The 26,384-nt window shown below is 39.1% G+C and overlaps 1 protein-coding gene and 1 pseudogene across 1 annotated transcript; one reads left to right on the forward strand and one right to left on the reverse strand.

The window, feature by feature from the left end:
- Positions 1–13,414: 13,414 nt before the first annotated feature.
- Positions 13,415–14,371, reverse strand: LOC138025332 (melanocortin receptor 4-like). Its single transcript, XM_068872562.1, has one exon. It carries the CDS (start codon positions 14,369–14,371, stop codon positions 13,415–13,417), a length of 957 nt encoding a protein of 318 aa, XP_068728663.1.
- Positions 14,372–17,471: 3,100 nt separating this feature from the next.
- LOC138025333 (uncharacterized) overlaps positions 17,472–26,384 on the forward strand; it is a 15,669-nt pseudogene continuing 6,756 nt past the window's right edge.

Consider the following 26,384-nt stretch of genomic DNA (forward strand, 5'->3'; position numbering starts at 1 on the left):
CTTCTCTTGTTACATCTGCTTACCGCAAAAAGACTTTACGGATCTGTTTGTTTAAGCTTTGCCCCCTTCATCGTACAAACTGCGATGACTTAGAAGACTTGTCCACAGGGTTTATCAAATGAACGATGCATGGTTTGGTTTTCATAAGGACATTCAAGAACTCGTCACAATTCTATGAAAAAAACTGTTTCCCATGTTGGACAAGTGACTAGATCATTCGGGAATACGTTAACAGGGAAATTTGTCACGCCAATCAGACTCGAATCCTTATCGAAAGATTATGATGACATTTGATCGTAAAAACAATAAAATTTCTGCAGTCTATGACTTCTATGAGTCAAGGTGAAGGTCATGATGTTCTGTCAAAAAGAAGAAATTCATCACGTGCTAAGGAATCATAAAGGTGCGCGTGATCACCTTGCGTCAACGTACTTTTTAGCCAAAAAAGCTCCTTTGCTTTTTTTAACTTTGTTGTTATATTTAACTGAATATTTACATTCAATTAATCTGTCGGGTCAGGAAGCCTTCTTTGTCGGGTTCCTGAGAAACGTATCTCTCTTGACTTCAGGTAGATAGATAGATAGATAGATAGTTTTATTGAAATTACCCTTGCAGCCCGAGGGCTGAATTACGATAATTTTTACAAAGATAAAACATTAAAACATTAATTAATTGTAACTATAAATTATGTTATGATAAATTAAGAAAGTTATTTGATACGAATTTAACAATACTAAAGCTATTATTATGTAAACACAAAATTACAATTAAAATAAAGCTAAAATTATTCAAAATGAGATCATTTAATATATATGAGTTGTAAAAGGGCATGTTATCGTCAATGGCTTACAATAAAACTGTCTCTGAAACGATTGGTTTTAAAACGCGGGACTTGGACCTTGCGACTTTTCCGTGTACGCAAAGTGCCAGAGTAACGTGGCGGGAGGAGTAAATGAAGCTTGTGATTATTGTTATTACATATGTCTTGAGACATTGAGTTACCAATCGCCTCTCTCTTGGCATGCAAGGTAGGTATGCTAAAAAACGTCTAAAGCTTGTCTATAAGATAACTGGTTATTGCTTATTATGCGTAGTGCTCGCTTCTGCATGCGCTCTAACTGATCGGAGAGATATTGCGGTAGAGCGGTATGGAAGAATGGACATGCATACTCTGCAACTGGCCGTATGCAAGTGGTGTAGCTCTTGGCTGTTACATTTCCATTTTCTTTTTCTTTTTATTACCTAAAGATTGTGCAGAGTTGAACACAAAATAAATATAGAATAATTAATTTCCTGTTATTACGGGAGCACTGCGCAGAGTTGAGTACAAAAATAAAAAATAAATAATAAATAAAAATAGCCACACAATCTACTTAAGATATTAAATTCTTTCTATGTCTTTGTTAAACCCACAAGTTACCAGATAATTTTCCATTTGGTTTCAGTGATGTACATAACATCACACTTGGTAAAATATTAGAAATACAGCTCACTTTGATTACAGCTCGACAGGGGAAAGATTGTTGTCCATCACTCGTCCCTTTTAAGATTACAGATATTTGTTTTTCACCGCCTGTCTTGTTTATCCAATTGACGTTCTATTCTTGAGCTCCATAAGGTTAAAATTTTGTGTAAAGATCCACCAAAACGCCATTTGCCATTCAATGACTTCGACGCCATTGCAGGTTAATTAAATATTATACTGGGTCCACCAGAGAATTCTACGCATTTCTACTAGCCCCTGAAACCTACCAAAATACGCGCAGAAGACTCTATGCACAAAGACACCAATTAGCAGGAGAGTGACAGGGAAGACTTTTCCAGACGCGGAAAAAAAAAAAGAAGAAAAGGAGAAAACGACAAAATTCAACTCGTTTTCCGACTGGATTGCCATATGGCAACCTAGTAGAGTTGTAGAAATCATTCATAACTGGATGGCATAAGAACGTCGAAGCATGTTGGTAAAAAAAAATAGAAATCTTTTATTTCTTGAAGTTCTTTCTCATTGGCTGTTCTCGAGACACTTCGGACAATGTTTTGACGATTTTTTTCTTCAGAATAAAGACCTTACTTCTTGCAAAAAATTTTTGCTTTTGTTGAACTGGAGACTCAGATCATTTTCTTCTTAACATGAATTTAGCCACCCTTGAACTTCTTAAAGTTTGTCATTTACGCGTGTGCAAAATTGTGGATGTCGTGAAGGCTCTAAAATCAAGTTCAAGTTCAAGTCTATTAAAGGCTTGAGGACATACAAAGAAAAATAAGCACTGCCTGTAGTTAGCTGCAGATGTTGGAGGCGAGAAGTTGTTTTAACGTATGACAAATCGCAACAATTCAACCTTACACATGAAAAAGCAACTTTCAATAACTAACAGGTAAAACCAGAAAAAAACTCGCATAGTACACTGAAAACCAAAAGACATAAGGCGGAAGGCCCGTTTCTGCAAGCGTAAGCTTTTGACTCAGTATATTTTCCCAGCACAGTCCCACGTGGCTATTCCATACAATTGATAGGGTTGGATAATATATCTACAGATATGATACAAAGTATGCAAGGGTACGAAGTGTTGTAATCTAGAAATAATACCAAGTGACGTGCTTATTTTCGACGCAATGTGAAAACTATGACATTCGAAATAGGTTAAACACATTGATAGAAAAATATCCAACTGCTTTCAGTTGCTAATTCTATGTCTTGGCGGTTAATACAGAGGAGACATAATCTCAGGCGTCCAATGGTGAGAAGTTTTGAATCCCTATAGCGGCACGGAATGTTGTGAAAGTAATGTTAAGAACAGTAAGGAAGAAGGAAAAGAAAGGGACGGTATGGAAGAAGAACGGAAGGTAAGGAAAAGATGGAGGAGGAATTTAATTAATCTCTCCATGCAACTTTAAAATCCAGGCCTCATTTTTTTTTTTTGTAATCCCAAAAAAATGGGTAAACTCTTTTTTAGACACTGCCTAATAACCTATCAAAGTTGAAAAAATTTGATCTAGGTTGAAAAAAAAATCAACCTACAATACTAGACATATTTAGTTGGAACACTTAGCGAATGGTCAGAATCATCGTGTTACAAGATCGTAGCTTATACCACAGCCTCCTTCCCCCATTCAGGAAGGGGGAAACGGCGATGGGTGTTCCAACAAATGTGACGAGTATTGTAGCCTACCAAAAATATTAAATTGCTGGTTAACTTTTGACAAGGAGTTGAGATTTCGGTTGATTCTACAGGGGCATAAACGTAATGTAAGAATCTTGCGTGTCTGGTCTTCTCGAGACAGAGGTGAGAGATGATTTCATGCAGACTGGAACGCCTAAATTGATCTGTTGTAAACATGGCGGTTCACAGCACCAGTGAAGTCGTCTCTCTGGCCTTTCTGTGGACGAATTCCAGGACCTACCGATACAATTTGAGCAAGCTTTGAAAGCTAAAAAACTTCAATCGATGCTGTATTTTGCCGGTAGGACTGGGTGGCTCCACACTCATAAGAAAATCTATGAAATGAGAATCGGGGGTCTTCCCTTGTTATGGAACGGCTGAATTACCCAGAATTCCTTTTGGGCATCAAGGAGGCAAGCGGAGACTGGTCCTCATCAAATGAGGAAAAAGGAGCGAGAAGAAGATTTCTAGGCGGATACTAAGGAGTAAACAAGGTGCGTGCTGTTAACGTAGACTTTTTATCATAGGAAATTCGGCCTGGCCTTTAGTAATTTCTTGTCCAAGAAATGGTATAATGTAAATAAGAGAGTAATGAGATTTATATTTGCGATTAGCTGTCCTCTTACGTACCACTTAAGTCAAACTCTACATCTCTATGCAATAAGCGCATTCAAAATTTCCTCATATTACTGTATAAAAGTAGTTAAGGAAAGAAAAGGCTTGTCCTGCATATATGAAAAATACGTTTTCTCTCCCGTTCTCTTGTTACGCATGATGTTCGTGGAAATTACATTCTGTCCTTCAATAAACCTAGAACAACCAGTTACGGTCTTAGTTCTTTTTCTTACGTTTTTACTAAGTACGTTGCGAAATGCGCTACCTGCTTTTTCCCGTAGCCACTGAGTTTACTGGTTTTAAACTAATCCAGGGCCGGATTTTGTACAGCGGCTTTTCGTTTTGATTAATATATCTTTAAATATTATTTAATATTCAGTTATGTATCTGTATATATCATGAATGTTAGCTGTAGTGTCTCGAAGATATTATTCTGAAATTCGAGACGAAATAAAGTTTTATGCATGCATGTATGTTACCTTCGGCAGGGCGCATGCGTGCAGTCTGTAATCTGCGACTCCAGTGCTTACCATATGACAGATAAAACGACTATTCTGTTGAATATATAAGCCATCAAAGGGCGATTTGGAGCTGTGAGTAGGCGTGGGATTTGTCTCATATGGGGAATTTTACAAATTATTTGCGTTTAGATTAGGATATTGCCGTCTGGGAATCTGATTTGCCTGATGCCTGCACGAGCGATAACCGGGGTAAGTTTAACTATACCAGTGTTTTTGGGCGGGGTTTGGCTACTGCTTCCCTAAATATAAATAGTCTGCCGTCCCATATTGATGAACTTCGAGTCTTTATATCCTGTTCTAAAGTAGATATTCTTATAATTAACGCATCTAAATTAGATTCCACTATTCATGATAACGAACTTTTTTTACCTGGCTTTGAAGTAGTCAGAAGAAATCGCAGAGTTAATGGAAGGAAAGGGGGTGGTGTTTGTATCTACCTGCGCACAAATCTTAATTTCCGAATACGAGGTGATCTAAATAACGATAATTTGGGGTGTTTATTCGTTGAAATCAGCATGCCTCGAAGTACAGGATTCGTGGTTGGCACCTGGTATCGGCCCCCAGGTTCTCCCATCGAATTGTTTAACGAGTTTGAGAAATTGATAGACAAAATTGACGCTGAAAATAAGGAGTTGTATCTACTTGGCGATGTTAACTGCAATTTGTTGCCTGAGGCAACAGCACATATTTCGTCCTCATTAACTAACATTCTTGATATCTATGGTCTTAGCCAATTAATCACGGAACCAACACGTATTACCCAGGTGTCAAAAAGCCTGATCGATTTATGCATAACTTATTCCCCGGAGAAGGTTTCAAACTTTGCAGGGGTTGTTCACGTTGGGATTAATGATCATTCCCTTGTTTTTATGACACGTAAGGCTAATTATGACCGCGACGGGTCTCGCACGATCGAAATGTGGCATTTAAATCTCGAGCAAATGTCATGGAGGAATGTTAGTTCGCACTCTGATCCAAATGATATGTGGCAAGAATGGAAAAACCTGTTTGTCAGCTGCATGGACAAACGCGCGCCTCTAAAATCAAAAAGAATTCGTAACAAGCGGTCTCCGTGGATAACGAGTGAATTATTGCTCAGAATGCGCAGAAGAGATGTTCTTAAAAAGAAAGCGATCTCTACAAATGATCATGCCATGTGGCAGCAGTTTAAACGGGCTAGGAACCATGTGAATAATGCAACTAAACTTGCTAAAAAAGGATATTTTTTCTGAAAACTTGGAAACTATCAAACTTAAGGCAATCCACGTAAAACTTGGGATTTTATTAACGAGCTTAGCTCACGGAGTAGTTGTAAGTCGTCCAATATTTTGGAAATCCAAGCTAATAATAGAACTATAAATAACGCCGATGATATGGCGGAAGCTTTCAATGTGCACTTCCCCAACATTGCGAAAATGCTAGCACGTGATATTCCGGTTGGAGAAGTTGACGCTGAATCATTCTAGTCGCCCTCTGATGATTCGTTTTCTCTAAAACCCCCGAGTATCGACATTGTTCTAGACCTATTGAAAAAAATCGATGTAAAGAAAGCCACTGGCCTTGACAAGATCCCTAGTAAGTTATTAAAAATGGGAGCTAGTATTGTTGCACCCTCACTAGCAGACGTATTTACGAAATCAATCCTCACGGGAATCTATCCAACTGAATGGAAATTGGCTAGGGTGACACCGATCTTCAAAAAGGCTCAAAATCAGACATAAATAATTATCGCCCCAACTCCGTTATCCCAGTAGTCTCGAAAGTGCTTGAAAAACTTGTCTATGACCAACTTTACCATTACCTAAATGATAATAAACTGCTGTCAAGTTGCCAGTCAGGGTTCCGTTCCTTACACAGTACCATTACAGCTTTGCTTGAGGCGACAAATAGCTGGTCTGTTAACATCGACCATGCTTCCCGAATGGCGTCGTTTTCATTGTCCTTAAAAAGGCATTCGACACTATCGACCATGAAATCATTTTACGCAAGATGTCATACTTTGGGGCCGACCAGGAAACTATCACTTGGTTTCAATCGTACCTAAGTAATCGGACCCAAAGATGTAATGTTAATGGAAGACTGTCAATTCCTCCCACTATTACTTGTGGGGTTCCGCAAGGCAGCATATTAGGTCCCTTGCTATTTTTAATGTATATTAACTGCCTCCGGGAGGCTTCCCCGAGAATGTTCGCTGACGATACCAATATAACCCTAACTGCAAAAACTTTAACAGAGCTTAAACTAGCATTAACTCCTGAACTCAGTAACCTTAGCTGTTGGCTGAGAGCCAACAGGTTGAGTTTAAATGTGGCTAAGACCGAGTTAGTGATAATTGGATCTAGGCAGAGATTCAACACTCAATGTGACGAGATGGATATACGAATTAATGACGAAATAATCAAGAGAGTAGATTGCACTAAATCCCTCGGTCTTACCATTGATGTTCGGCTTTCTTGGTCAAATCATGTAGACGAAATATGCAGGAAAGTTTCCTCAGCCATAGGAGCCTTAAAACGAATACGACACTTTATCTCGGCTAATGCTGCGCTTCAAATTTATAACGCTTTAATATTACCTCATTTTGATTATTGCAGTCCTGTCCGGGACTGCTTAAGTGGCCAGTCAAGTGATAAGCTGCAAAAATGACAAAATCGCGCAGCTAGGGTAATTACTAAATTACCCTTTGATACGAGCTCCAACCTCCTTCTCGATACTCTTAAGTGGGAGAAGCTGCCTCTTCGACGTAAAAAAACAAAAAGCACTAATTATGTATAAAACAATTCACGACCTTACCCCGGAATATCTTCAACGCCTTTTCAGTCAACGAGATGCTGAATATAACCTGAGAAACTTAGCAGGTAAGCTTACTCTACCCAAGCCAAATACTAATTACTTGAAACGACGTTTCTGTTATAGCGGGGCCTGTTTGTGGAACTTTTAGTTTTTTTAGCTTAACTGATGATTTTCCGTGTTTAAATAAAGTTTACTTACTTACTTAGTATGCTTGGAAGATTGCTTGTTAATAATAGGGACTTTACGATCTACGACGCGGTCGTAAACGAGAACGCCACGAAACAATATCATTGGTTAAAAGAGAAAAATAAACCCAAAAGCGAGTTGTTCAGAGCGTTATAGTACTGTGGCTTGGTTTGACCCAATAGGAGTGTCCAGTTGATGATTCAAGAACCCCAAAAAGTATATTTTACTTACTGCAATAGGTGCAAGGATTTAATGTATCACGTGATGTTGGGATATCCCTCCCTCTGATATTTTGAAGCATTGCTTTGGTCGAGTGTCAAACAAAATACTGTTCTAAACGAGCTCCTCAGTAATTAAGAAAAGTTCACATAGATCTTGATTGATCCTCTTTCAGCTTTCCCATCGATTATTGCGCAAGGATAATATAACTACAACAACCCCATAAAAAGGACTCAAACAAGTTTTCTTTAATTTGTTCGATTTTCCATTATTTGAGCATTTGGGAAAACAACATTATTATGTTTTATTCTTTTCTTCTTTTACAAACGATTTCTTCGAATAGTTTAAAATTTTTAATCAAGTGCATTGTAAACATGATTTCCTCGTTGTCAAATTTATTTTTGGAGTTAGTGGAGTACCCATTCGAAAATCATTTGACGTGATGTGGTCAGTTTTTACGCAAGTACCAGCTGAACAGAGTACAAGTGCCGGATCTTGGGAGATCTAACCAGCAAATAGACGGTTAAAACAAATTGTAGACTAAAAACTAAGTAATGATACAAGGCCGGTTGTACGGCTGTGAGGATATATACATTTTTTTTTTTTTAACCAATCTTTCGTTGGGCACGGCATAACGTCTTCAGGGAGTAAATGGTTTACCGTGACTTGATCAGCCTGTCACGGTATTCTGTAGTTCTTGAGCTAAAACTGATTGGCTTTTCGTATGCCACAAATATATAGACTTAGCCAAGCCTAAAAGCGGAGCTCCGGTGTTATTTATTCTTACAATAAGTAGGCCTGGCTTGAGCCTGCGATCCAATCGAATACCAGTACTTCGTCAGCGGTCAACTTAAAAAAAGCTGACCAAGATAAGCTTTAAGCTTGAGCCTGTGATGTGGTCAAATGATACTGGTCAGCGGATACCTTGTTTTGACGTAACATGGATGTTCCATATCAAAGATGTTCCCGCCATAAAACGCGGGATGCACCACACAGTTTCACTTTGGCATGCACGGTGGGGGACGTACGGGTGGTCGTATGGTCGTATAATCGTACGGTGACCGAAACCAAATTTTCTCGCACAGATGGGTTACCATATTTTCTTACCCATGTTGCTCCGCTCGCGCCTCTTCGGCGCCCAGAGGTCTCCTATAGCGTTGGATTCTTGTTAAACAATCTCTTGAAATCGTTGAAACTGGTTTGAGCCACCTTAATTGCCGTATAGGCTAATACAATTTGATTGTTTAAAGTCAATTATCATGGAAAACCTGGATAATTTCTCCAGCTATAGCTTGGCTCAACAGCAATGTTGAGGCTAACAGTTCATCCTCTACCACTTGCATATTCCATTTGGCTTGCGCGCAGCCGAACGTGTAATTAAAAAAACCTAGGTCAAATCCTTACATAAATGTAGTCCGTCTGCGCAGCGGCTCCAAAAAGATTGTTCTGAAGTCTTGCATTTCTGCAGCGATTTCTGTGATTGGACATTTACCCATTACCCATAAACTCACGCAATCTTTTTAATGAAAGGCTGGAAAGGAGTTCAAAGCCCTAAAAGATCAATTTTAAATTGTTTCCTATCTAAGCAGGAAAACCGTGAATACAAGAAATATTTATGAAATGTAATGTATCGTAAAAGGCCAATCTAGCGAGAAAAAACTAAAGCGTAACCAGTAACTGTAATTAGTTTGTGGTTTCATGTCACTTCTGATTGGTTACTGCACGGTGGGAAATATCAAAATAAAATCAAGGTGTTCAGGTTCTTTTGGATCCGCTCGGGCTACCGTAAATATTTGAGTTCCAATTGTTTGCGATCCACCGCAAAAACAAATTTAAACTCCCAATCTCGTCAAATTACCTTTTCTTCCATAAACATAGTGATAGTCAAAATGCGTGCAGCCACGGACCATGCTAATAATTGAGCGCTTTTGTTTCATTTGCGCATATTTCTTCTCGGTACTCGATAATGCTCTTGAGATCAATTCTGTGGGCTTGCCTTCCTGCATCGGATCGTAACATGTACACCAAGTCTAAATTCGGAGCTACCATATTGCCAGATGACTTTTTTTTTTCCTTAACAAAACATCTGAAAACAAGGACCCGTTTCTCAAAGTCCCAAAAACGTTTTGAACCCAATAAGCCATTTGTGGACCTGTCAACGGATTTTTCAGGAAAGCCGATCTTTTTTACAGGCTTTCAAGGTAATAAAAAGCAAACTAACTGTCAAACGGGCCCCTGGTCCCCTCGTGGTCATTTGATTCACTTTCGGCCTACTTGATACCAGTGCCACATTCCCCATCAATTCGCCAATTTTAAGGATTGCAACCAAAATGTAGGAGGAGAGATCGTAAACTGCACAAGGTTTAAAAGGCAAACGAAGCGAACCGCTAAGTTACGGCGCGCTTTTAGTGTCAAAATTCATCCGTGCGCGTTTTTAGTGTGTGCCACATGAAACATATCGTTCTGTGGATAATAATCCATTTACGTAAGATCTTTGTCACTGACACTGACTGTAACAATAAAGTTTACGTAGTAAGATGTTATGGTCTACAGTGTTAAAGGCCTTCTTTAAGTGTTGGCAAGCCAAAGGTACGTTTACTTCACTTATCAAAGCTGTGGAGGTTGAATGATTTAGGTCGTGAGATACGACGACTCCTTGTCCGGTTGCACTTGCCAACACCCATTCTTATCATCCAAATCGAAAAATACTCCTGGATGCCACTACTTCAATGGTTCCGAGTAAATAATGAGCCATCAGGAGCGCGCTATTGAAATATTGTGGGGCAATACAGATTCTAAGCTTGTCTGGCATGATAATTTACTTGTTTATGTGACCAAATCCAAAAGAAAAGTATATTTAGTGTTGACACAAATTATCATTATCATTAAAACACATTCACTTGTCTAATTTTAAGACAAGGAGACAAGGAAGCCTTTCCTATAGATATAATGTTGAGACTCAACACTTGTTTCTCTTCCTCTTTCTAGTTGCTACATCATCACAGCATGAGTAAGCATGCAGGTGCAATCTATGCAAATATACTCAGAACCCCCCCCCACCCTAAACGTATTAAGTACAGTTAATTGAGGACGCACTCTTAAAGAAATCCTTGCAAATTTTATGATCTGATGTCTACGACCATCCCACGATTACGCATAACAACAAGTTATTTCCGGAAATAATTATGATCATATTAAAAACAAATAAATAGAACTTTTCACGGTTTCAGACGCATTTTTGCTTGGGGGGGGGGGGGGGGGGAGGCAAATGCGGCTAAAATTACAGTGAATGTGCGAGATTTTGGCCAAATTCAAACCGCTATAACTCTGTTTGAGAAAGGCATATTTCCAAAAAATGTAAAAACTTTTAGTCATTTTATTAATATCATTCAATCAACGGAAAATTAGATCATTGCACAAGACACAACTTCTGAAGATTGGAAATCTCCTCATGTCTCTTCAAATTTCGTGGGAATTTGAATAATTTTGTTTCCAAGGGTTTATATGAAATTTACAAATTTCGTTTACGGTCGTTTTAGCTTGATTCTGATCGTCACACATCACGAAAATAATATCATTAGAAGTGTTTTTTGAGAGGTATTCCGCAAGAAATGTAGTTACGAAGTAACACTTGTCTGGTCAAACGAAAACGGAGCTTAAAATATACAACCCTGACTACGACAACGGCAGAGCTACAAAAGTAAGCGAGGAAAATTAACCGACATGGCGTTCAAAAAATAATTTGCGAAATACTTTGCGACAGCTTAAGTTATATTTTCAAGAGACTTTCTGCAATCGCTTTCGTTTGTCACAATGACTTTTAAATGAAAGTTATGTTGCTGTTGTTGGTATCTATTTTTTATGTTAAATTGTAACATACAGTTGTTATTGCATTTTTTACACGGTTGCCAGTATGGCAATCCCATTCGGAAGATGGATAAAATTTCTTTTTTTGTTTGTTTGTTTGTTTTTTTTTTCCGTGTAGGTAAAAGGCTTGCCTGTCACTCCCCTGCTAAGTGGTCTCTTTGTGCATAGAGTCTTCTGCACGTATTTTCTGAGAAGTGGGAGGGTACTGGAAATGCGTACATTTCTCTGGTGGATATAGTAGAATATTTAATTCTTAATAACCTGCAATGGCGTTGACGTCATTGAAATTCAAATGGCGTTTTGGTGGATCTTTGAAAAAAATATAACTTTCTGCACGTTAATTGGATAAACAAGACGGGGTGAAAAATAAATATATGGAATCTTTAAAGCGACGAGTAATGGTTTTCGACAACAATTGCATTTTTCGCGTTGCGTATAAATAGAGCTTTGTTCCTAATATTTTACTTATTGCTGTTATGTACAACACTGGCATCAAATGGCGATTCTTTTTTTTTATGGGTTTAACAAACATTGAAAGAATCGAACTCCTTGAATGCATCACGGTGTTTGCTGAAGGCGCATATCAGTTGTCTGGCAATTTACATTTATTTTGTACTCAACTCTGCACAGTCGAAAAAATTTGGAGATGGGACAGTGAAGAATTATTTGAATGAAAGCTTGTTGTCTCTTTTGTGCTTCATTATTTACGGTCAAGGTCCTTTCAAAAAGGGTTTGATCGTGTATCTTGTTTGCACGCACGCAAATGAAATAGAAAGGGTTTTTTGCCCCTAATAGCAAATATGTTGTTTGTTTCAATAAGTTTTTCGCTGGAAAAGGTTTTTGTGAGATTTCCAGCCTTTGTGAATATATCATGTTGTGTTATTTTCGAGCTTAACAAATTTGCATACGTGGGTTGAAATGTGATACGGAAGGATTTTTGTGGTAGTACACTGTAAGCAGCGCGTGCTTTTAAAGTCACGAAAATAAACAGGTCTGTTGGAAGCGTGCTTGAGTTTCAACAAAATGAGCCTCAAAATCAGCAAAAAATTGTGATGCTGATGAATAATAAAGTAGCTGCTATTTCCATGGAATTACCTGGTGATAAATAACCTCGTCTCAGAGAGTAGATTTTCTATTTTGCAGGGACAAAGAAAGAAAACTAACAAAACCAAAAACCCGGTATCTTGCCATCATTTGACACAGATGGTTCACTGTTTCACGAGTAAACACGCCGCTGTGACTTTAACCACGGCGCCGCTGAATTCGATGTCACTTTCGATTTGGCGATTTACTTGTGCAGCCAAAATTGAACGTAGCAAAAATCTCCCAAAATGTTTTTCGCTGATGGCAACTTTTTATATTCGCGGTTCAAAATTAATGTTGTTTTCATGTCGTAAATTTTGTTGCTGATGGCAAAATATTTTATTCTCGATCGACCGTCCTAAAACCTTCCTTCTGCTGTTCCTAAAAATTGTGTATCAATATTTATTTACTTTTGCATCAATATTTGTACCTTGCTTAGTTAGCATTTTTGAGCGTTAAAATAGAATGTTCCGTTCTATGCTTCTGTTACAAAGTGGTATATTTTTTGGGTCACCCATCGATATATTAACCCCGTTGGACAGGGGTTAAATTCAGTGAAATTTGGTATTACAAAGGCGTTAGAAGCTCAGAGTGAACGCTCAAACGTGCGGTGAAAAGAAGTTGTGAGGGAACTTGAAAATGATTAACATGACAGCCCAGAGGCCAATGTTTCTCGATTCTCCTTTATTTTCTTTCTGGGTTTCGTACCTTGCTAGTAACCACGTCTTTCCAGGGGGCTATTTACCTAAGACTTCTACCATGGCACTACAACGATATACAATACCCAAAAAAATATCGTGCACTACTAGTGCTAGATATTACACAAAGACAACTTGAATCTCCTGGAAGACAAAGCGCAGCTCAGTTGAGAATACGGAATAAAACGCTGTATTACTGTGGCAGTACTACTTTTCTACTTGTAAAGTTGATATCTTAATGGCTAATTAATAAAGAACTAGCCTTGTTTTTTCAATCAGTCGATAAACAGCGGGATTTTTTGAATGTTTCTATGACAGCTCGTCTTACCTCTGAAATCTTCCAGCAGTAAAGAAGTGGATTTAATGAAGAGTTTACTAACACAAAAGCTACTCCATATTGCCTGCTTAGAACAAGAGTTTGGGACAGTTCACCTATGGCGCTAGTCATTGTTACCAACACGGTATAGGGTAGATAACAAATCAGCAACGCTAGTTGAATCCACAATACACTGGACACTGCCTTCTTGTGCTTTGCGATGCTGATTCCACTTCGCTGACTACCACTGTGTGACTCTTCGCCAAAGGGCCTGACTTGAACTCGAGTGCGATGTTTGCGGAAGTTAAAGAAAATTTTGATATGTGAGAACAGGGAGGTTGCTAGGCAAATGAATGATACTGTTTGTATAAACCTTGTCGAAAATTGAGCACTCTTTACGTAGACAGATGAAGCGAGAGAAGCCAGAACCCAAAACGTTGTTGTTAATCTGCTTACTCGTTTCAAAGTTACGGTTTCCCTGTATCTCATTCCCAGTGACAAAGCCAGAAGTCTGTCTACACTTATGGCACTCGTGGTCAAAAGAGACACCGTACACAAAGCATAATTTACTACAAAACCAGTTGATAATGCGTAGTAGCAAATACTCTTGTGCTCTTTTACTGCAGATACCCAGTACATAACACATAAAGGGTCGGCAAACATGCCGACACAGAGATCACTTGTTGCCAAGCTGCGAAGCAACAGTTTAGACGGTCCATGTAGTGTAGACTCTTTACGGAGAGCAACTAGTATTAAAGCGTTTCCCAAGGATGTAAAAATGCACAGAAAAACAACAACCGTGGAGAGAAACGTCAGCTGGTGGTGGATTTCTTCGGTGACGTTTTCCGAACAGAAGTACTCTGCGTAGGTCTTTTTCCCTTTGGCCTCTGTAAGGTTCGCGTTTATTGACATAGCGACAATCAGTAGATGCTTTTTATCCTGCCAGAACAGACTGAAATGAGACCATGCAGGTGTTTAAATGGTTTATTAGAAAGTTTAAATTATTCAAATTTGCGTTATTAATGAAGCAATTACGCGATATGGTCTGGTGTTTCGATGCACTGCAGGTTCACATCGAATAATAATTTGTCATATCAAAGATCGGAGACGCTTCAGATAGATTTTTAGACTTGGTTGGGAAATATAACAATATTTATTTGTTATCATTAACATCAAATACACACATCAAACAGCAGGAGCCTGAAAATGTAATGCATTAGTTGATAGTTACCATGCTAATAAAGCGATCATTAACAACATCCGCTGGAAGTGCACTCTAACCCCGTTAACGTTTGAAAGCATGACAATGACGCCTAGGTACCCAGCCACGGATAGGGCACAGCCAGGCATACTTGTTCACACATACTCCACTGCCAGGAATTCTCATAATAAGTGTTGTTGCGTATCATCATCATCGTATGCAATCTGTCGAAAGGACTAATTGGGTGATTGATTTCCTAAGTAATATACAGATTTAGCCAAGCTTAAGAACGGTCCGATCGATTTCGCGTCAAAAAATCATTTTCCTTTAAACTCTGCCGATGGAAAGGGTTTGGTACCCAAATAACTGGATTTCTTTTTTGAAAAATATTTATTTTTGCTTCACTATGATAGCAAACTCATTTTAGCCGATTTGAGCCCTTCTGTGGCTGATTTTTAGACCAAAATTTGTCGATATTTATGGCGTTGCTACATGAAAATTAAATAAGCCATTGAATTGATTTAATGCCTGACACCTTTAAAGAATTGAAAACCAAAATATCAATCGTTTTCAGTTTTTTTGTTGAAGTACTGGAATCTCGAAAACAAACCATACTATTTGGCTTACGCGAGGACCGCCGGCTAATTGTCGAATTCGAGAGCTTGTTTCTTAATTGTGGGTCAAAATTCTGAAGTAAAATTAATGCCAAATGAGAGGTCTAGGTTGATTCTAAAAGGTGTCCGGGTCAAACCTGCGGAAATTTCCCGGAGCGCCAATAAGAGGCAGTCTGAATTTGGCTTTCAGGGCGCTTTGCAATTTTCTAATTTTGTAATTTTTTTCTAATTTTAGCTCCCTTTCCGTTCTATTTTCAGTCGTTTTTCGAAACAGTCCACTATTTCGGAGTAAAACAGCGTCGTTATTGCTCCGAAATAAAAGCAGAAGTTATTGGTTGCCTTTTAGGGAGTTTAGTTTACAACTAATATTGGAAAAATTTTCTTTTCTTTCATTTACCCGGTATTTTTTAAAGCGACCGTAACAGGTGGTGAATAATGGACCTCTTTAACCTCTTTAGCTTGTACGATTTCTTCTCCCATTTCAGACCACGTGATGTTCCCAAGGGAATTTTCTTTTTTCTTTTTACATAAGTTATGCATACATATTCAAGTGCAGAAGAAGACATTTGAAAGAAACGGTTCCCTGGAGTAACATCACGTGGTCTGAAAAGGGAAAACATAACGTACAAGCTAAAGAGGTCTATTCAGGCCTGTAATTCTTTTTTTTTTTTCAAATAAGTTATTCGAAGTGGTCTGAGCAGTAAATTTTGTTTGATCTTTTCTGTTTTATGTATATATATGTAGCTACCTCATTTAATTTTAAGTTAAGATATTATATTAAAGAATGGTGAAGTCGCAATCAAAAAGTGGCATTTGCCGAATTCTATTTCTTAAACAGGCCATGGCGTATCAGTTTGTTCCTAAACTTTCAATTTTTAAGGCTAACTGTTACCTGTTTTGTTCTGCACAAAGCCACCAAGACGGCTTTATGCAGTCACTGACATGAAAGTGACAATTGCAATTAGAGCGTGAGAACGCTTTCACGGGATTGGTTGGATGATAAAGTTTATTGCGACGCGCCCTGTTACGCCTATTCCCATGTGTTGCCTTCGGTTTTTTGTTGTTAAAAATATATTCCATCCTAATTCAGACAGCAAATATGTACTAGGAAATGTACATTGATATGTTTTTTTGGCGAAAGGGGGGTGGGGGTGGGGGTGAAGGCCGTGATGAGAACATTAGAGCACTTTTGGCGGGGCGTTTTTGTTTTTCGACTTTCGCGTGCCATCTACAATTTTTTTAATACTCCCTACATATCATATTGAGCGCATATGTCTTTGCACCTAATATGCGTGAACACAGAGAGGAAATCATGGAATAGCTAACTATCAACTTTTCCTTTCAACTTCTCTGTTGCATTCTGGTAAGGAAAAAATAAGAACTAAAAGCTCCTCACTCTTCTTATAGGAAGTCTAAAGAAACGGCCCAGGCAGAGATCCGACGACACGAAGACGTTACACCAGCACCAGCATCTGTAGTCCACTGTGACCCCCCGTGGACTCCTGGGCAGTGGCGGCCTAGTTCAGAATCATCGGGTAGCGGTAATGAGGAGAAGGAGGAAAATAAGTTGCCAGTAGACCACGTATTGGACGCTTACAACGGTGCGATGGCACAAATTTCAGGATTATCTAAAGATGTGAATGTCGAGTCGAACAGCTTACGTTTAGGATGAAGGTGGAATGGGAGAAGGCCACTGAGAAAGAAAAGCGACTCTGTGAAGAGAAAGTGGGTGAGGCCTGTCGTGCATTGTGTGGAGTTATCGCGCCAAACGCCAGAGAAGAGTTATTCCATTATGTTATCAAACGCGAAAAAGCAGCAAATAATGAGTTGGATGCACTGAAAACCGCATACAAACATTCACCTCCAAAAAAGCCAGAAAACCAAAATACTGAGTATATATGCACTCTGCTATGCCTCAACCGAGCTCCAACAAACCCATGCGCCGTTTCAGAAGCTAAGCGACCGCCGGATCAAGAAAGCGAGAAATCATGCAAAGATAGTAGGAGTCAGTTTTCGGGTTGAGAATACTGTTCATCATAGGGTGCGAATTTATCCAGCTAAGCTAAAACATTTTCTTTTATTCATACATCAGCCCTACTTTTACCAGGATGTTTCGCACAGCACTAGAACCGTTAAACTTGACTCTGGCCAAGAAATGGCCATGCCCAACGTAGTACGCACAGTAGGGTGGTCTACAATGGTCATACAGATGCGATATCGAGAGAAAAAATCAGAGTGGTTTGGAAAGCGCGGTATGAACTGGCACATCAGCTGCATCGTGTCCAAACCAGCCGTTGAAGATCATTTAGAGCTGGTGTCTTATGTTCACCTGTCTGATAGTTGTTCACAGGATTCATTCGCCGTCTACGCGATATTGGTAGACCTCCTGAAGAACGTCAAAGCTGTCAAACCTCAGATCACAGGAGCATTGTTGAGATTGGACGGAGCGGGAAGCTACCACAGCAACACCCTCATCGCACCTCTGCATCGTATTTATGAGTTATCAGGCATAAAGCCGTTGAGGTACATTATATTAGTTTTCTAAGTTTGAGGTTACATAACTTGAGCAGCCGTTGGTTTTACTGACCAGCAACCAGCGTTCTCCTGGGCAGCCAAGACTCCACCTTGCTCCTGGCTCAAGATCGCTGCCTCGCCCTCCTTATAAAACCGACACTGAAAAGGCTTATTCACCTGCGCGCGCACACTTTTGAGGGAGATTGTATGACCAAAGCTGCGAAAAAACCCTTATCAAGGACTTGCTTTCTTACTGAAACTCAAATAGAAATGAAGCATATTTTAGAGTAACTTTTGGCGTTACTGCAATGAGGAGCAAGGTGTCATCTCGGCGGCAGACATTCACGGCCAGTTAAAGAGTGTACGGCTGCAGTCTGTGAACTGGACAGGACTGGGCTGGAAATCAAGGTTAATCGTATCCCCAATTTTAGCACTTTTCACAACTTCTTGTACGAGGAAGACGGTCCCCCGAATGTGGAAAGCCTATGATATCGGTCAAGGAAAGTTTGTGCCTTGGTCCGATCTCGATTGCCCTTCAGAGCACCGGTGACGACTTGCAGTTTTGGGACGTTCAACCGAGAACAATGGAGCTACAGAAAGAGTCAAATACAGAGGCACGGCTGTTCAAATGCAATGAATCTGGCTGTTCGTATACTTTCCAATCTTACGGAGCTCTACAAAACCACTTGAACTTTGCTAATAATGACCCTATCAGCACAAGCGAAGAGAGTGTGTACGATAAGTTGCGTCGAGACTGGGTGGCCAGGGTTTCATCTCTATCCATAAGTGACCAGGGGAAGAAGACCCCAACAGCGCGAGCTAGCGGTGACGAAGGAGCAAAATCTAGGTCAAGACACTCCACTGCAGGGTGGGCACTACAAAAACCCAGGGGTAGTGGTCAGCGGTTCTCAAAGAATGTCAAATCCAGAGTCGTTTTAACGTCGGCGTGCAGACAGGACGGAAATGCGATCCCGGTCAAGTCTTAGCAGAGATGAGAACTGCAAAACAATGTGATGGGACAAGATGATTTTCCCGAGCCGAATGGCTGACGAAAGTACAAGTGCGACTTGCAGCAACGCAAAAGAAACAGGTGTCAAGGGCCGCAGCTGAGAGGACGAGGATGAGCAACTGGAACAGGAGGCGATGCAGCGTGAACAACTCGAGGAAAAGGGGAAAGACATCCAAGAGATTCTCAACGAAATAGGACTGACGCATCCGATCACATACGATGGCTATGACATTTGTGAACTGACCAAAGCACGAGCTTTATCGCGCTTTACTGTGAAAGAGCTAAAGACCATGTGCGCCTATTTTGAGCTCCCGCGGAAGTCAACAGACAGAAAACCTGATTTACTTTCACAAGTCAAAGTCTTGTGAAGGACTGTTCCTGGTCGTAGATATTCTGCGCTAGCAGGCACACCTAGACTGGGACGGACACCATTTGAAAAGCCCAAGGAGGGTTGCACACTGCATATTTGCCATGCATGAATAGTATTGTTTTTGTTTTCGTGGATTTGCTAGTCTATTTATCTCCATCCAGTTTACTTTTCTAATGATCCGTCCCTAAGACAAAAATATTCGTTTGAAAGGGACAAGGTGCACTAAAACAATAATCTAGCAAGGAAAGGCTCAGGTGCTATTTCTTCATTGTTCCATTCTTTAGGTACCGCTAGTTGACCATGCCCTTTTCGCTGTCCTATTAGCCTGTGAAAGCGAGCGTTTTTGTGGGCTTCGGGAGTAAAAAAAAAACAGGAAACCGAACGGGGAGTGACGGTGACCCTCGAAAACACTTGCTTCGTCTACTGTTCCACCAAAGAAAACTAGGATCTTTTTTATCCGTTTTTTTAAGAGGTGGGATGCTTGTTGAAACATCTATGTATGGCGGTTTTGTATTGGGAAGACCGATGCAATGAAGAAACGTGAGCGTTTAGAGTGGGTGCAGAACGGGTGATCGCGTGACCTGATTGTAATTTCAGTGTAAATTTGTTGAATAATATAATAGGTTGTTTACCCCGGGTACTTGACATGTTCGTTAGTTCGAAGCAAGAATTAGATCTATTAGAGCACCGAACCTAGGACCCCGGATATAACATAGGCCAAAGCCAGTTTATATGGTTGTTGACTTTACAAACCTAGTTTAATCTAATATTGCAGTTTGTAAATAAAAAGTAACAATCAACTAGCGATTCGCGACTTAATCGTAGGCCTGTACTGAAAATAACTCACTCATCGTTTCCTTTCAAGTAGTGCATGATTGTATTCAACAGCTAAAATCACTAGGTATTCATTATTCAATATAAACTTGCAAAATATCTAAAAATTCATCTCGATGAATCAGCTTTTCTTTGATTGTTGAGGCGCGTAGCTTGGATCAAACACTCACCCAACCCCTAGCAATGTCACTTACCGTGACCTTTCCGCGGTGGGGAACTGAAGAAGTGACGAAGTTATTCCAATACTCTATTTCTATTTGCTGTTAGTTGTAAACTAAACGCTCCAAAAGACAGCAAATAACTTCTGCCTTTTTTATGAGCAATAATGACGGCATGTTATTCCGTAATGGTTCATTATTTCAACAAATGACTAATAATAAAACGGAAAGGGAGCTAAAATTAGAGAGTGTTGTTTATGCTAACAGAGGGCTCTGAAAGCCAAATTCAGACTGCCGCTGATTTGCGTTTGGGGAAATACCCGGAAGTTTGACCCGGGGACCATTTAGAATTAACCTAGACCTCTTATTTGGCATTCATTTTACTTCAGAATTTTGGCCCACAATTGAAAACCAACCTCTCGAATTCCACCATTAGCAGGTGGTCCTCGCGTAAGCCAAATAGTATGGTTTGTTTTCGGGATTCCAGTATTTTTACAAAAAGAAAAACGGTCGATACTTTGTTGTATGACTATTTAAAGATATAGAAAACTTCAGGCATTAAGATTATTTCAAGAGCTTTTTTCGTTTTCATATAGCGACGCTGTCAATATTGATACATTTTGGCCCTTAGATCAGCGCCGAAGGGCTGAAATCATTTAAAATGAGTTTGGCTTTGTAGCGAAGCAAAAAAGCATTTTTTTCCAGAAAGAAATCCAGATTTATTACTTAGGTACCAAACCCATGTAATCGGCAGCGTTCAAAGGAAAATTATTTTTTGACGCGAAATAGATCAGACCGCTCTTAGGGACTTAATGTTTCCGGTTGGTGCTTTAATAATTAAATCATTTTCTTTGCTTTCTTCTACAGAAAAATTCATTTCCTAACTAGTGTATTCCACGGTACATTTTACGCCAAAAACCGATATCGCATGAATCACGAAGCCATGAGTTCGAAATCGGTTTTTCCAGTGAAAAATACTTTGGAATTCACCAGTTTGGCAACGAATTTTTCTTCTATTGGAAGTTTGTAGATGATACAAATTGCTCTCTGAAATTGTTCTCAAGAGTTGTAACAGCAATGCACAGGGTATAGTTGGCAATGTTACTAGTTAGTCATATAAAAATAGAGTCCAGTTGAACTCTGACAAGTGCAAAGAATCTAGAATTAGCTTCTCTAAACAGCCACCCTTATTTGATCCGCTTATTGTTTATGGGAAAGAATTAGAAGTTGTAAAATCAGCTAAGGTATTAGGTATTACAATAATTAGTGATTAATCATGGAATGACCACGTTGATAGTGTAATTAAGAAAGTTAATAAGGGAATGTATTACCTAATTTAGCTAAAAGGTGCTAACGTTCCTCCAAAACATCTGTGCTTATTCTATGTAAGTTGTATCAGATGAGTCATCGATTATGGAATTTTTAGCTTTTAATTTACAACTCTTAACCACTGTATTTTAAGAACGAATTTAAACGTATAGAGAAGAGAGTTGTCTCTATTATTTGGCCAGATTGCGATTATCATACTGGGATCGAAAGCTTGGAGTTTAACGGGATAGAAGATCACCACAACCATCTTTGAAGATAGTTTTTCTTTCTCTTTTTATCGGTTGAGAATAACGAAGACCACAAACATAGGTAACCTTTACCCGTAAGGCATGAAAGCAGATATAATTTACGTAAGAGCCATAAGTATAAAGTTCCACCTGTTCGCACCAGCCGAGCAAGGAATTCGTACATGCTGTCCATGTGTGGATGATTTATGAGCCCTTCCCACAACATGGGCAGCGAAGATGTTTTCCTTGTCTCGGTGTCCTTCGCTGCTGTCAAGTTTCCTTTTGATTTGATTTTGAATTGTAATTTGTTGTATATAATTATAAAGTTGTAATTTTTGTAGATAATTTATAATTGTATATACATACATATAGATTACTACGTAATTCAGCTCTCGGGTTGCAAATAATAATTTAAGAAACTAGTACCACAACTACTACTACTACTACTACTACTACTACTACTACTACTACCACTACCACTACCACTACCACTACTTCGAAAATGACTTTTCATGAAGAGTTCACGGTATAATCAGGTAAGTTTGAATTTAGTGGTCCTTGCTGAGTTCGACTTATTTCTTACAAAAAGGAGTTAACCTGGCTTGAGCCTGTCATCCAATATCAAAAACCACTACCTGGTCAGCGGTCAACTAATAGAAGCTAACCTCATGAGGTCTAAACTTGAGTCCGCGATATGGTTACGTGATACTGGTCAGGGGATACCTTGTTTTGACAGTTGTCAATTGACTTTAACATGGATGTCCAATATCAAAGATGTACGCTGTAAACGGCCCCATGTTGGGCGTATTGATTATTAACGAAGCTCCACAGCCCGAATGGAGGACCACACTCATAGGAACCCAGCGGTAATGCTCGAAGGCACGTACATACATCTCATACATCTGGGCCTCATCAGTGCAGTGCTGGAACATGTAAATGTAAATGCAAATGTATATACGCAATTATTTCATATATAGGGGGAATTTACTGTATATCGCTGATCAACTTGAGTATAGTGCATAGTGACGCGATCCTCACTGCAGAAAATGTGCGATTCTCCTCAGAGATTGCCATATAAAGTTACGGTCTTTCCAATTCGGCTGAATGGCCGGGTTGGTTCAGGGGCCTAGTGGTAAGGCATCTGACCGGTAACTAAGGAGACCCGGGTTCGATTCCCGGCTCAACACATTTTCACTCATTTCCTTTGGGGTTGAACAATTTTTTCTTGACCGATTCTAAGAACAGTTCAAGTTCAGGGAAACGAGACACGGGGGCTTTCCAACGCCTGGTTTTCCTAACCGTCGGGAAAATAGGCCGGCTGTTATCCACAACAGAGTTGTTGAACAGGAACGATGTTTAGGCTCTGTTTACAGCTGTTGTTGCTTCGACTTCGGAGTTTCTTTTTCAAAACTATTTAAAGGAATGACAGAAAGAATGCAACCGAAAAAAGGGTTTGTTGTACTTCCTACCCGATTTGGCAATAGTGTTGTTTACAGTTCCGAACTTTCTCGGAAACGACTCGAAAACGTATGTAGTTGTGGTAACTCCATTGGAGTATATTCGGAAGCAACAAGTTCCAAAAGGAACCGAATAGAACTTTAGTGCTGCCACATTCGGGGAATCAGCCGAGTTTGACAGACAAATTCGGTATTGTTTACGGAAGCTCTGAACAATGGTTTAGTAACACACTTCTTACATAATGATAGTTGAGTAGCTGCTGCTGGAAAACTAGACATTTTCCTCATATTACAGTGATATAAGCATCTTTTATTGCCACCTCAAATAATCGAGTTTAAATAAAGCACGATTCGTACGTTACAACAACTAAGAAAAGGAAATTGGCTAGGTTTCCAACTGTCAATTTTTAAGAGGTTTAGGTTTTTCCTTTTCATCATATTCTAGATCACAAAAATGTTTTACGAAAATAGGAAAATTGTTTATACTTGGTATTATTTCCTTGATTTTACATGTTCATATAAAATATCTAGCTGCAAGAAAGTACAAGCAATGTTGCAAGTGGGAGAAGACAACTATTTTTAGTCCTAATTAATATCAATACTAATTCTATGGAATATTTCTTTTCTTTTATTGTTACTTGATTCCTTGTGAGTAGGTCTTGAAATCTTCCCCAGAAAGAAAAACTCTCTCTGCAGTGCCAGAATAAGTGAGCTAAGGATTCTTTATCATTCTTACAGAAGGTGCAAATGTCATGATTTTTTAGGCCAATTTTGTGAGGGTAGTCGTTTGTGGCTTGTGGTTTGTGGAAGACAATTAGTTTGGAGGCCTTACGGTAAAAAGGAATTTGATAAACCGCATTCCAGTTTATCGACTCAGGGATTTCCAGGTTGCAATCTACAATCCATTTTTTTTGGCTGCTGCTATAGGGATGGTCTGCTTCAATTAAACTGATGAGTTTGTTATACACAAGTTTATTTGGTTTATGGGCTTGAAAGAATTTAACGGGAAAAATGTAATCTTCATTGGTATCTGAACGAATGTCATTTTCTCTGGGGCTTTATTGCTGCTATGATGCCGTGAAAAGTAAGAAAATTTAATTTTATGTCGAAGCCCTCCCTGAACTCAGCCAAAGAAAGAAAATTGCTTCCATCTTTCATCGAGTGTCTAACTTCATGTACTCCTTTCGTAGCCCACGTATAATAATAAATTGGACTATTTCCCACTTTAATTAGAGAATTGTGCCACAGATTCATTTACCGAAACTGTTCGTTCAAAGTGATGTCACCATTGAAGCTAATTTCGGAATCACAGTTCGGACAGGAAAGTCTCAGATATTTAATAACATTTGCGTAGATCATTTTTGTTAATATTTCCCTTAAAGATGTCCGTTCCTCCCTGTTCTGTTGAATGTAAATCGAAAAACATCTTCCACTTTCCAAGGTTGTCCTTATCTAAATATTTTTAAATCCAGGCTGATTTAAATGCTTTATTAAAAGATTTAATGTCTATCATCCTTACGCCTTTGCTTTGTGTTTACTAATGACAATGTCTCGCTTTATTTTGCCCCCCTTTCCACCCCATAAAAAGTTATAAAAGATCCTGTTGATCTCATCCAAGGCTGTATGATTTGATGGCAGGGGGGCAAGAATGTAGACAACTTGAGATGCACAAAAAAGTGACAAGGCTCTTTAATAGTACAGTAGTTTTCCCTGACACACTCAGTCTCAGGTATTTCCAGGAGCTTATAAGACATTTTGTGCTTTTTCTATTTTTGCATCATAATTTGCTTTTATACTTGCTTCAAAATCTGTGGTATCCAGACTCCTAAGGATTTACCCTTATTAACCCACTTAAGGTTGTTGTTGTTGTGGTTGTTGTTGTTTTCTTTTTTGAGGGCAAACAACTTGGCGTTGGGACCTATCCACATAACTTCTACTTTCTTGTTATTAAGTCGTAGACCAGAGATAGAACTAAACTGCGTTAAATCTTGTAGAGCTGCTGTGAATAATTCTTTAGAGCCATCTAGAATAATTGTAGCGTCGTCAGCAAACTGGCTAATTTTTATTTCTTCGCCCTGCACCGAGATTCCTTTAGTAGTTTTATTTTATGTCATTTTTTTCTGCCAAAAGTTTCACACAAAGAATAAAAATATACGGAGACAAAGGGCAGCCCAGCCTAACTCCTATCTGTAAAGTGAAAAAGGCGCTTGCCCATCCATTATTTAAGATGTAGCTTTCAATAGTGTTACGTGCTGGTATAACCAAGAGATGTCCGCGAACAAGGCATGAATGAAAATAACTCCCGAGTAATTGATGAACCGAAGTTAAACGATTTCAGTGTTTTTCATATACATACATACATACATACTTTATTGAACCTCCCCAAAGGGGCTTTTCAGGAACAATAATAATTTACATAATTATTTAAATGATTTACAAGATTAAAATAACCAATCATCACTATCAATTACATAACTACTTATCACGATATCAATCACTTCCTAAAAAATCCCTTAGCAGTTTGTTCCTTAAACGCTTCTTAAAGATTATTTCGTTGCTACAAAGTTTCAGATTAGATTCCAAGGAATTCCATATGCTAACAGTTCGGTAATAAAAAGTTCTCTGTCCAGAGGCAGTTTTAAAAAGAGGGATATTTAAAAATTGGGAACTCCTGGTTGTATAACTATTTACATCAGAACGTTTGGTGAAAATAGTGCTCAGGTATTCAGGGGCACGACAATTCATACATTTAAAAGCCAAAATGGTATTTCGATAATAAAGCTGACTGGATACTGGAAGCCACTTAAGGCGTTTCAGTTCAGGCGTAACATGATCATATTTCCGAATTCCACTTACTATTCTACTCGAAAAGTTTTGTACCGATTGTAGTTTGTCGATATTTAACTTCGAGCAGTTGGCCCACACGTTCGAACAATAAAACAATTTGCTAAAAACTAAGGCATTAATAACTATCAAAAGGGTCTTTCTGTCGAATGCATGTTTGACGCGGTTAATCTGCCCGAGAGAAGACATGCATGACGAAACGGTCTTAATAATGCGCTTGTCGTACGATAAATGAGGGTCCAACAACACCCCCAGGTCCTTTGCAGTTTCACTAGGTGATAAGTCCTTCCCTACTAAAGATAGGGTGATATCTTGAAGCTTGGGTAGCATTTTTCTGGTACCAAACACCATGAGTTTGGATTTATCAG

The sequence above is a fragment of the Montipora capricornis genome, chromosome 12, assembly GCF_036669925.1.
Source record: "Montipora capricornis isolate CH-2021 chromosome 12, ASM3666992v2, whole genome shotgun sequence".
NCBI classification, from domain to species: Eukaryota; Metazoa; Cnidaria; class Anthozoa; order Scleractinia; family Acroporidae; genus Montipora; species Montipora capricornis.